Genomic DNA, 12,351 nt, shown 5'->3' with positions numbered 1-12,351 from the left:
TTTCTACACACTAAGCATTCTTACCCCCAATAACCTCTTTCTGCACACATTAAATGCTTGACCTGAACATATTTGCCACTTCTGTTCTACAAACAGAATGTTTTGTTCTACAGACAATGACATGTATAAAGCTTGCACAGCTGATGAATGTGGGGCAAGGGTATGAAACCACTCTCATTAGCCAGTACTGGTTACACCTGCAATGCATTCAAATCCAGAAATAATGTTCAAAACAAACAGCATATTATCTGTGAAAAGTGCCAACTTTAGTGCAATGGATATACAACTCAAACAGGAAAACAATTGCACTTCATAGTGAATGCTGCCAGTTAACTTCAAAGGAGATCACTATCTCCTAAAATACAGATATACACAAAAAAACACTGGGTCAGGCGCTTTCAAATGGGTCTCCTCTTGATCACATAAGTCAATAAAGTTCAATTATTCACTTTATCCAATTCTGTCTCATTTATCCATCTACTTGTGAAACTTCAATTCTCAGCAAGATCTTCATCAGTCATAGTCATCCTATGCAGTTCCTCTCAACGATCCTCGTTTTCAGCACATAGGGGAAAAGAATGAGATCACCAATAGTGAAGTACAATTTTTATTCCAAATAGAGAATAATTGAAAAAAAGCATATGTCCACCATGAGTGGGGCTATCCTGCGTACCAAAAACAAGGGTGTAATCAGTACACTAACACAAGTGCAGATAATCCCTTCAGATGTTCCTATCTGGATACAGTCAGCTCCCACCATCCACCAACGCGTTTTTACTCTGTCTTTCTCAAGGTGTGAACATTAGGTGAATTTCAAACCTATTTATCCCGCTACCCTTCCTCTCATTGGTCAATTGTCAGGGGGTGGGGATAACAATTACAGACATTGTTCATACTTCCCTCAGCACATAAACTTTAATTATGAGCACATTTGATTGTAATCCATATGGTATAAATACCTTTTAAAAGTCTCTGAATCCTACTGATCATGGAAGTCTGTATTTACTTCCAGTATTGGCGTTCTGGAACGCACCCTGAATCTTATGGATGTATCTGTCCTATCTAATTCTCTGTGGTCGCTCACATGATCGGGGTAAATCGTTCCTGGAGCGTCCCCCTTGCTGATGGCTACGTCCTATCTAGTAAAGTCACTAAGTGGGCGGTCTCGTCTCGCTGGCTCCCGTTGATGTGTCGGGACCTCTCCTGGGTTCATGCGTTCCATACCATGGAACGCAAACCCACGTGTGTAACTGGTCCGCCCACTTCTGTCTTCGGGTTCTATCCCGGAAGTATGCGTTCCTCCTTTTGGAACCCACCGTAATTGCCATGATGAATGATGGTCAAAACTAATATTCATAATTTGATCCAATTTATAGGAAAGAATAATTTGATAAAGTGCTTATAAAAAAAATTGTGTGCACATAGTGTACATACAAACTAGAATATAATCACCATATTGATCTGAAAAAACATATTAATTCATACCATATTCTACAGAGATCCCCAGTATCCTCAATATCTAGAACAGTAATATATATTTATATATATATATATATATATATATATATATATATATATATATATATATAATATAATATATTAAAAAAAAAAAAAAATATCCAGAGGTTTTTGTTTTAAAAAGCAAATCCATCATTAAATGGACAGTGGCTAAAAAGTAAAAATGTATAAAAGCCATTTGATTTCAAAATCATTGTTCAAACCCCATGGAGATAATGTTTTCAGATCGTAATTTGCTTTCATTTCTAATGTAGCCAATTCATTATATATAACCCTTTTTTTTAGTGCAATGGAACCTAACGTAATCCCAGTAAATAAGATTGGTTGAACAATAGCCAATTCTTCCAGTGCTACTGCAATAGAGAAATGGAGATAGAGTCCATCAGTTAATCAAAAATGAATGAGAGAAAACAATTGCATGCAACCTCAGTTGTAGGATATGTGTAGAGGGCCCGGCCTGTAAAATGGTTATAAACCCTCTGAGAACCCAACACATGTCAAGGACTCCTGTAAATGTTCCCAGGAAACTCTCAAAAGATTTTACTTCATCTAACGATAAGTTTAGAGACGTACCCGGGTAATCGGTGAATTTTCTGGGCCACATCTAGAAAAGATATATGAGCCCAGGTAGTTGTAATTCCCTGTAAGTATAGCAGAAGTAAAATAATCTGGCAAAATTATTTTATCTCCCTTGAGAGTATTTAAAATTCTGTCTGAGAAGATTTTATAATACTCCCCAGTGAGTCCATCTGGGTCAAGGGGATTTAGATTGTTTCAAATTTTTAATCGCTTTCCTAACCTCATTTAAGGAGACTAGTGCGTGCAATGAAGCTGCCAAAGTAGAATCTAGTTGGCACAATCTGAATACTTCACCTACACTTCTATTGCAGCTTGGGCAAAACTAAACTAAAGGTGTTAGTAAGTGTTAATATTATTAATAAATCAAAAGCGATGTGTTAGGGGGTAATACACAGGTGAAGGGTATATTTAAAATGCTAAATAAAGTAGTATTAGTAGAAAACATATAGTAAGTGTTAGCTTTTGATTTATTAATAATATTATGTGTTTTCTACTAATACTACGTTATTTAGCATTTTAATTACACACTTCACCTGTGTATCATCCCCTAACACATCGCTTTTGATTTATTAATAATATTATTAAAACTTACTACCACCTTTAGTTTAGTTTAACTCTAGTGTGCTGCCCTGGGGTGGCTGGCCTTTGCTGGCTTTTTGGGGTTCTGCGCCCCAGGCTTCTACCTAGAAGTAGAAACCTCCAGTATCAGAGGCGCCGTGACGTGGCCTGAAGGCTTACACATATCTTTGCAAATATACACAACTAAGATCTCTGATTTATCTACCACCATGTAGTTTTTCAAGTCTTATTGCTGATATCATTCTGAGTGCTGGGGGATGCCTTTTTTGTTTCTACCATGAAGCAATGTGCAGGAAATCTGCTATATCGTGCTACTGTAAGTAGCAGTGATGTGCACAGCTGCCCATTGCCACTAATTGAATACCCCGCTATTTGTTGCTTAAAATCGCTCAGTTTCATCCCTGTTCTGTTCAGTTGTAAACTGTTCAGTTTACTTATGTACTACTAATGATAATGGTAAGGCATTGTATTTTATTTTTTATTCTTTTAAACTTTAATTTATTTGGCATTTCCCTTTTGCAGGTAGCATCCAACATTCTGTGAATCGCAGACAGAGCTGGAAAGGTTCAAAGGAGTCTCTAGTCCCACAGAGACACATATCACCATTGTCTGACAGCGTTGTATATGGTGGATCAGAAATGCCCGGTTCCCAATCGGAGATGGGAAGACCGTTGTCTGGATCAGGCCTCCCCACCTTTGCCCAACAAATTCCAGTAAATGGCCAGAGAGTGAATCCTCCACCCCCGCCACAAGTAAGAAGTGTTACACCACCACCACAGCCGCCTCCTAGAGGTACACCTCAGTCGCCACAATCCTGGGAACCCAACTCACAGACAAAGCGTTACTCTGGCAACATGGAATTCCTTATTTCCCGTATTTCCCCAGTTCCATCTGGAGGTTGGCAAGAGGGATATCCTCCTCCAAATATTAACTCTGTGCAGATGCTTAACCCACAAACCCAAGGACAGAGATCTATAAATTCTGTTCCAGTGGGAAGGCAGCCCATCATCATGCAAACCTCTGGCAACAGCAAGTTCGGTTACTCGGTGAGGCCTGGCATCCAGAATGGTAATGGACAAACTGAATTCATAACACACCAAGGGGGAAGTGGTATGGTTAGGTCCCAACCTCCATCATATACTATTTCAAATGGTCCAAACAATGCATCATTGCAGATGCAAGGGGGTAATGGACCCATGTCACCTTCTGCTTATAGTAATGGTAATTTGCCGTCATCTGTGCTAGCACCAAATCGAAATAGCCACAATATGGAGCTATACAACTTGGGCATGCCGAGTCACCCAACTTCATGGCCTCAGTCCTCGTCAACACAATCGCCTCCAGGAAGTCATGAGATGCCACCTTGGCAAAATAATATCCCTGTAAGGTCCAATTCTTTCAATAACCCAATGGCAGTTCGTCAGGTGCATCCTGCTAACTCCCAGCCTTCTGCCACAACTGTGACTGCAATCACTCCTGCTCATATACAGCAGCCAGTAAAGAGCATGAGGGTGTTGAAGCCAGAGCTTCAAACCGCACTGGCCCCAGCACATCCCTCTTGGATGACTCAGAGTATACAGCCAGGACTTTACTCCGAAGGAGTTCCTATCAATGGCTTGCTGCCCGCACAAACAGAAGCACCAAATTACCAAGGTCCACCACCACCTTATCCAAAGCACTTAATACAGCAAAACACTCCTGGGTATGAGGCAGGTCTAAAATCTAGCAAAGAAGATACACCTTTGTCTTCCAGTACCCAGGAAGACTGCGATAAGAACAATGAGACCACTGTGGAAACTACAGAGAAAGAAAAGAAACAGATCACTACATCACCTGTGCCAGTCAGAAAGAATAAGCGAGATGAAGAGAGAAGGGAGTCTCGTATCCAGAGCTACTCACCTCAGGCTTTTAAGTTCTTCATGGAACAGCATGTGGAAAATATACTAAAATCTCACCATCAAAGACTACACCGCAAGAAGCAGCTGGAAAACGAGATGATGCGAGTAAGAATGCTACTTTCTCTACTCGTTTTATTTTTTTTTCTGTGCTATAAAAAGGCCTTAGATTTAAATGTAGGTTAATGACCGAAATTAAGAAATGGTTTTAGTGTGTAAGTTATAAATGGTCAAATTTGACCGTTATCCCAGCACCAACACATTGAAATGATGTACACCACGGCTATAGGTGTGCCTTTCCTATGAAGCAACTGACAGTAAACTTATCACACGTTCTAATACTATGACAACATGCGTAATTTAAATTATAAATAGGCTTTTAATATTTAGCCCAGAGGTTCCAAAACTCTGTCTTCAAGGCACCATTAACTTTCCAGGTTCTGGGGATATCCATTGTTGAGCACAGATGGTTAAATCAAAAGTCTGAGGTACCAAAAGTCAGAGTTACTAATTAAGTCACCTGTGCTCAAACATGGTCATCCTTAAAACCTGGACCGTTATGATGCCTTGAGAACCTAGTTTGGGAACCTCTGATCTAGCCCCCCTGCAAATCGTTAACCCTAACTGGTACTCGACCGTATTTTATTAAGGTTTACTTTGCTTTACTATCAAGAAGATTTCACTGAAGTGTTGTAGGCAGTGTCTTACTATCAATAAGGTTAAGTCTGACTTTATATTAATATAGTCTTGCCCAAATATAGTCCGGTGCATTGTGCACTTACAGAAATGACTCGTTCGTGGATATACTTATACTGTAATAGCAAAGTTTTGCAAAAATAAATATGTAATATACAGTATATAGCACTATAGTGTGTCCTCTTAAGGGACACACATGCCCTATACCAGGGGTTCCCAACCACGGTCCTTATGGCACACTAACAGTCCAGGTTTAGGTATAGCCAAACTTGAGCACAAGTGACTTAATTAGTACCTGTTATTTTGATATAACCATCTGTGCAGTGTCATGGATATCACTAAAACCAGGACAGTTAGTGTGCCTTGAGGGCCAACATTGGGAATTGCTGCCCTATACATTTGCATTCCATTTCATTTAAAAGTCCATTTTTATGGCACCTGTTTAAAATATATTTAAATTTGTCATTTTGGCAAAAATAACCAGTATTTGATGATTTTTATACAACTTGTATTGTTAGATCTTTTATGATTTAGGAGGATATTCATAAAAGCTTGGAGAGTGGTTGGTACTTTTTGGTCTATGTTCTAAGACTTGGAGAGAGATAAAGTGGACGGGGGATATGGTACCAAAATTGGCTCCTAACTTTCACTTTACAGGCTGTGTTTGAAAAATGACAGGAGCTGATTGCTACTTTATATCTCTCTACTTTATCTTTCCAAGGCTTATGGGGGTATCCATATGGTACATGCATATTGAGGTGTGGAGTCGGACACTAGCTAATGGAAAACTGTCCCACACCCCCTATATAACCCCTCCCCTTCCATCCTAAACTCAGTCTTGTTTTTAGTGCCTATGAGTAAGGCACTGGCTAGATTCTAGCTTTTAGTTAGGTTTAATTTCTTTATTTTATTGTTTTATTTGGGTGCTTCATTCCTGGCAACAGGTGACCAGCACTATACCATCAGAGTGGGAGTAGATGGAATAGTTTGTGTGAACTCTGTATCCCACTCTAAAGACTGCCCCTGAGAGATTCACCAAACTACATAGTGCCTGGGTCTCTCTCCATGTCAGACACACATCTGAGGGGGCCGCTAGCAAAGAGAAGCTAAGCTTTTTACAGATGTGTAAAATACCTTGTTGCCTTTATGTACTGCTTCCCGGCACGCTGCTTTTGAGCAGATCGGCCAGGTATGTTATTACTCACATGACTGCACTGTAGAGCCAGCATGTCTCACACCTCCCTGACTTTTCCACAGCACCCGCCACTTTCAGGTCCCCGACTGTTTCCTTACTGGACCGCCGGAGGGAATTTAGAGCAGCAACATGCTGCTGGCTTTTGGGGAAAGAGAGGCTTGATTGGTTCAAGGATGCGGTCCCGCTGCACATGTGGGCGCGCCGTGGGTGACGTCATCATTCTGGGCCATGGGTGTAGCTGCACCCAACCAGGCCTATCCCAGGTATTTCAATGGCAGTTGCTCACGCGGCTTCAAAGCCTCGCAACATAGCTGATGAGAGTGGCTGAAGTTCTGTTTGGAGGAGCTCGCAGCAAATACAGGGGGATGGCTGTGTGCTAACAAGATAAGCAGTTAATATGTTTATTACTTATGAGTGATAACTTGGTGATTTCTGAGCTTATAGTATTGTGAAGTATATATAAGCACCTTTTTTACTGCACTTTTTCTCAGAAATTTAGGCAGTAACATACAGGGGTATATAAGATTTGTTTACTTTTTGGTTTTTGCAAAGAATTTTGACTTTTAGGAGTCAAGGTGTTTTTTTTAATTTAGCAGATGGGTGAATTAGAGTTAATTAGCCTCTCCTTAGTTTTTGCTAGTCAATCAGTGCTACACTTTTTCCATGGGAATTTAGGTAGCTGTCTCTTTTGGTTAGACTTCCAGTGACTAGTTCAGTTTCTTTCTTTAAACTTAAGAAGAAACATGTATCCTTTTTCCAGAGTTTTCAAATTTTTAGGAACTATATAAAAAAAAATAATAAAAAAAAGCCTGATTAAAACCTGATTACAAATTTCTTATTCGAAAAAATGTAAGTATCTTTATCCTTTTTCGGAAGAGGATACCAAGCTTTGGGAAATTCCACCCACGGTGGATGCTCCTATTGCTAGGTTGGTCAAGAATACTGTTATTCCCACAACACAGTATGTAACTCCTAAAGATCCTATGGATAGGAAGAATGAGACTGTACTTTGTCAGGAGTCTCGCTGCGCCCAATTCTGGCAAGCATCTTGGTGATAAAGGCGATCAGTCCCTGGATGAACCAGATAATTACTGTTTTTCAATCGGGATTTGTCTGAAGCTAGCTCTGTAGCTGATCAGATTTTGGAGGCTCTATATATATGATGCTTTAATAGATACTACTCAGATACAGTCTCATATTTTGGCTTTGGTAATTTCCCCCAGGCGTTCGCTATGGCTTCAAATATGGAAGGCAGACATAGAATCCAAGCATGCTTTTGAGACGTTGCCTTTTGAAGGAGGATCTTTGTTTAGTCCAAAACTAACTAAAATTATTTCTCAGGTCACAGGTGAAAACAACACCAAAAACAAAATCGCCTAGGTTTCGTTCCTTTTTGACTCAAAACAGGGGAAGCTTTCAGGCCTTCCATGGTGTACCTAGGGGTCACCAAAGAGGGACTTTTAGGGGATGTGCTGTCGCCTACACCGGTCACCCTGCAGCTAAGCCAGCAGGTCAGTCCACATGACTGTCACGGGACTGGGACCCGTCCTCTGGTGGGAGACCGCTTACTCAAATTCCGGGAAACTTTGATTCAATCCAATCCGGATTTTTGGGTAAGCCAAATAGTAACCAGGGTTTACATATTTTATTTGGAGGGTCCTGTTCCAAAAAGATTCTTTTCCACCCCTCTCCCTGTGGATGGTTGCAGAAAGGCGGCTCTCATACGGGCAAATTTCTGTGCTTTCCGATTTCTGAGTTATTCCGGTTTTGGTACTACAGCAAGGCCTGGGGTCCTACTCCAGTCTTTTCTCGGTAGACAAACAAGACTGGTCGTTTCGTCCCATTCTCAACCTCAGGGGGTTAAATACTTACCTCCATTTGGAAAATTTCAAGATAGAGTCGATAAGGTCAGTCATTTGTTCCATGGAGGAACAGGAATTTCTGGCCTCCATAGCTATCAAGGATGCCTACCTCCATATTCCTGTATGGAGGGGTCATCAACATCTGCGGTTTGTAGTGGGACATCAGCATTTTCAGTTTCAGGCTTTGCCATTCGGTTTGGCCACCGCGCCCAGAGTCTTTACAAAGGTTATGGCACACACGATCTCCCTTCTAAGGATAAATGTGTTGGCTTATCTGGAAGATTTGTTGCTAAGGGCACTTTCAATAGCCATATTACAACATCATCTTCAGATTACCTTAGGCATGCTCCAGAGATTCGGCTGGATCATCAATTTTCCCAAATCAAATTTATTTCCATCTCAGAGGATGATATTTTTGGGTCTTCTCCAACACCGTGTCACAGAGTGTTTGTTTCTTCCACAGGCAAAAAATCAGGATCTGCAATCTAGAATAAGGACAATTTTACAGATGTCTCATATCTCAGTTCTCAGGGCTATGCAGATACAGGGAAAAATGGTGGCGTAATTCGAAGCTGTTCCTTTCGCCAGATTGCATGCCCATCCACTACAAAAAATTGCTTCATCGATGGGTAAAGTAAAACCCTCGATTAAACTGGCAGATGTTGAGATTATCTCTGCAGACCCGGCAGTCTCTCAGATGGTGGCAATCAGGATGCAAATCTGAACAGGGCTTGCCAATTGTCAGTAATAAATTGGACTGTTGTCACCACAAATGCCAGCCTAACAGGCTGGGGGCGGTGATTCTAGACAGGCACTTACAGGGTCTTTGGTCTGTATGGGAAGCCTCTCTTTCCATCAATATACTGGAATTAAGGGCAATTCGATGTGCATTCATTCAGGCTCCATGCCATCTAAGGAATTTACCAGTGCGAATCCAATCAGACATTGCCACAGCAGTTGCTTACATAAACAAGCAGGGTGGCAAGCAGTGAGGAAGGTTTCTTACATCCTTCATTGGGCAGAATATTGGGTTCCTTCAGTGGGCAGAATATTGGGTTCCAGCTATTTCGCCAATTTACATTCCAGGGGTGGACAACTGGGAGGCGGACTTCTTAAGTCGCCGCAGTGTGCATCCAGGGGAATGGGAATTGCATCAGGTGGTGTTTGCGGAAATAGTTTCCAGATGGGGATCTCCGGATATAGATCTAATGGCTTCTCTACTCAACAAGAAGCTTCCAAGATACGGATCTCGGTCTTGGGATCTCATGGGCATCGCTGGTGGATTCCATGACAGCACCTTTGGGTGTTCCAGCTGGCATACATCTTTCCTCCTCTGGTAATGTTACCAAAGGTAATTCGGCGAATTCGATCAGTGGTGTGGGCGGTCATTATGATGGCTCCAGACTGGCCGCGTCGCCATTGGTGGGGTGTGAAGCAGGGGAGCTATGCAGAGCATTGAGGGGGCCTCCATTTTACTGTATCCATTCAACTGTGACCATTTTGTGGAAAAGTATAGTGTGTATAACAGTTGCATAACACACAGAGCTGTGCTCTTCATTCACTCCTGTAATTTTTTGGGGGGGGGCGGTGGTATGGCTCCTACACTTTCATCCTGGCTCCTAGATTTTAGAAAAATTTGTCAAGCCCTGCCTTTAGATTATCCTCCTCTTAAGGGACACATTTTGGCCCTATCGATCCTGTTTCAAAGAAAATTGGCCTCCATTCCTGAAGTTCAGACCTTCTTGCAGGGGGGTTCTTCGCATACAGCCACCTTATGTCCCACCGGTTCCTCCTTGGGACTTGAATTTAGTTTTGGAGGCACTTCAAAAGGCACTGTTTGAGCCTTTGGAATCCGTAGCAATATCTCACTTTGAAGGTTCTCCTTTTGTCCGTTGCCTCGGCCAGAGGAGTATCTCAGTTAGCGTCTCTTTATTGTAAATCTCTGCTTCTCATTTTTCATGAAGATAGGGTAGTGTTACACACTAAACCTTCCTTTCTGCAGAAGGTAGTATCAGCTTTCCACATTAACTAGGATATTGTCCTTCCAGCTTTTTGCCAGTATTCAGTGACTAGTGAAGCTTCTCCCTTAGCACTGTTGGATATGTTACGTACGTTACGGATTTACTTGGACCTTACTGCGTCTTTGAGGTGTACGGATTCCCTGTTGGTGTTGATTGATGCACCAAAAAGAGGCTGGCCTGTCTCAAAAGGATCCATCGCTAGATGCGTCACTTCTGCCATTCAGCAGGCATATTTGTCCTTGAATGTGACTGTTCCGGCCTCAATTCGGGCACACTCTACTTGTGCTGTCGGGGCTTCTTGGGCTGTATGGCATGGTGCCTCAGTTGAGCAGCTGTGCAAAGCAGCTACCTGGTCATCCGTACACACTTTTACAAAATTTTACCGCTTCCACACATTTGGCGCAAGGAATGCCAGTGTTGGGGGGGGGGGGAATTCTTAGAGCAGTCGTTTCCAACGCTCCCTACCCTAAAGTGGCTTGCTTTGTTATATCCCAGAAGTAATGGCATCCCCCAGATGGATGATAAAGGATATACAATTTTTACTCCCCGTAAAATCTCTTCTTTGGAGTCCATCTGGGGGATGCCGGGATCCCTTTCTTGTTTGGTTTCATACTAGATACCTGTTTGGTCTCTGGTTTCTCAGTTCTTCTGCGGATCTTTCTCCCACTTTAAGCATAGACTGAGCTTAGGATGGAAGAGGAGGGGTTATATAGGGGGTGGGAGCCAGTTTTCAATCAGCTAGTGTCCGACTACACACCTAACTACGCTTAGCCCAAAAGTACTGGCATACCCTAGACGGACTACAAGGAAGAGCTTTTACGGTGAGTAAAAATCGTATTTTTCACCATCTAAATGAAAAAAAACACACAGGTTTGCAAACTTATCGCGGGTACTATGTGTTTTCGGGAGAACTATCCTATTATTTTGACCAAAATAATAGGATAGGGTGAAAAAAATAATTGGCAACAACTGGGGATAATAGGTGAAAAATCCCCGTTTTTCACTGATCCCGGCTATCTATTCGTTTTTGAACAATAAATTATAATAAATAACAATGTTCAGGGCTAATTGGGTACCCCCTTAGTACATAGACCCCAGCATCTCTCACAATTCTATCTTCTCCAAGCTTTCATGAATACCCCATTAAGTAACAGATTGTGTTTTAAACAAAGGCCTTGAGAAAAGTTAGTAAAAATTTTTTATAAAAAAATCATTCTCTTTATTTGCTGATTTCACCACGTTTTCTCCTCAATCTGTGTCTTCTCTTAGCTTTTCTATCTCTCTCCCTTTTTCCCCACTCACTAACAGATGGTTTAAACAGTTAAGGTTGGAGCTTGGCTGAGCTCTTCAAGCCTCCATTACTGGGTAGGCAAGTAAATCTCAGCGCCGTGGTGCTGTGTTAACAATGGCATGATCTTTCTTGGCCGCTGCATGTGTATCCTACGTGATGAGCGTAAGCATGGGGTTGACTGTCCCACAAAGTCCTGCACAATTAACTTTCACAAATAATAAGACTCAATATGTCTAAGCTTGCAGTTCCACATTTATTGTGCACAACCATGTAACAACTACTCATTCTGTATGCCGTACATGTCTAAACTATTTGAAATGGTTATTTTATGTTGTTTTCCACTTATCCCCATTTTAATAATTTTATTTTTGAATTTGCATTATATGAACGGGCCACAGTGCTTGAGATTTTTGCGATGCTGGGAAAGCTATAATCTATTGTGATGCCATGCATGACTGGTACATCAGCCTGAAAGTCCGTCTTCTTTTGAGGGCTGATGCTCTTCCCATATTTTCCTATAGGACAGCAAATTTGAAATATTTTATGCTCTCCTCTTCAAAATAACTTTTAATGCTATTGGGTATTGTTGAATGGATAATTATTTTGGTCAATTCTTAACCCATGGCCTTAACATCTGTATTTTAACTGATTAGAAAATTAGTAAACTTAGTTTAAATTTAATTAGCCTTTAATAAAGCTGTTAAGATAGTCATTC

At 41.4% G+C, this 12,351-nt stretch overlaps 1 protein-coding gene across 1 annotated transcript in view; it reads left to right on the top strand.

Moving 5' to 3' along the window:
• The window catches only part of LATS1 (large tumor suppressor kinase 1), a 115,396-nt gene that overhangs the window by 78,031 nt on the left and 25,014 nt on the right, over positions 1–12,351 (top strand). The window contains exon 4 of the mRNA XM_088456203.1: positions 3,203–4,679. Coding sequence (XP_088312329.1) covers positions 3,203–4,679 — 1,477 coding nt within the window. The remainder of the gene's footprint in view (positions 1–3,202; positions 4,680–12,351) is intronic.

This window comes from Taudactylus pleione, unplaced genomic scaffold, assembly GCF_031769625.1.
Source record: "Taudactylus pleione unplaced genomic scaffold, aTauple2 ptg000006l, whole genome shotgun sequence".
Lineage (NCBI taxonomy): Eukaryota > Metazoa > Chordata > Amphibia > Anura > Myobatrachidae > Taudactylus > Taudactylus pleione.
Note: the sequence above shows the minus strand (reverse complement) of the source record. Positions and strands in the feature narration are given on the sequence as shown.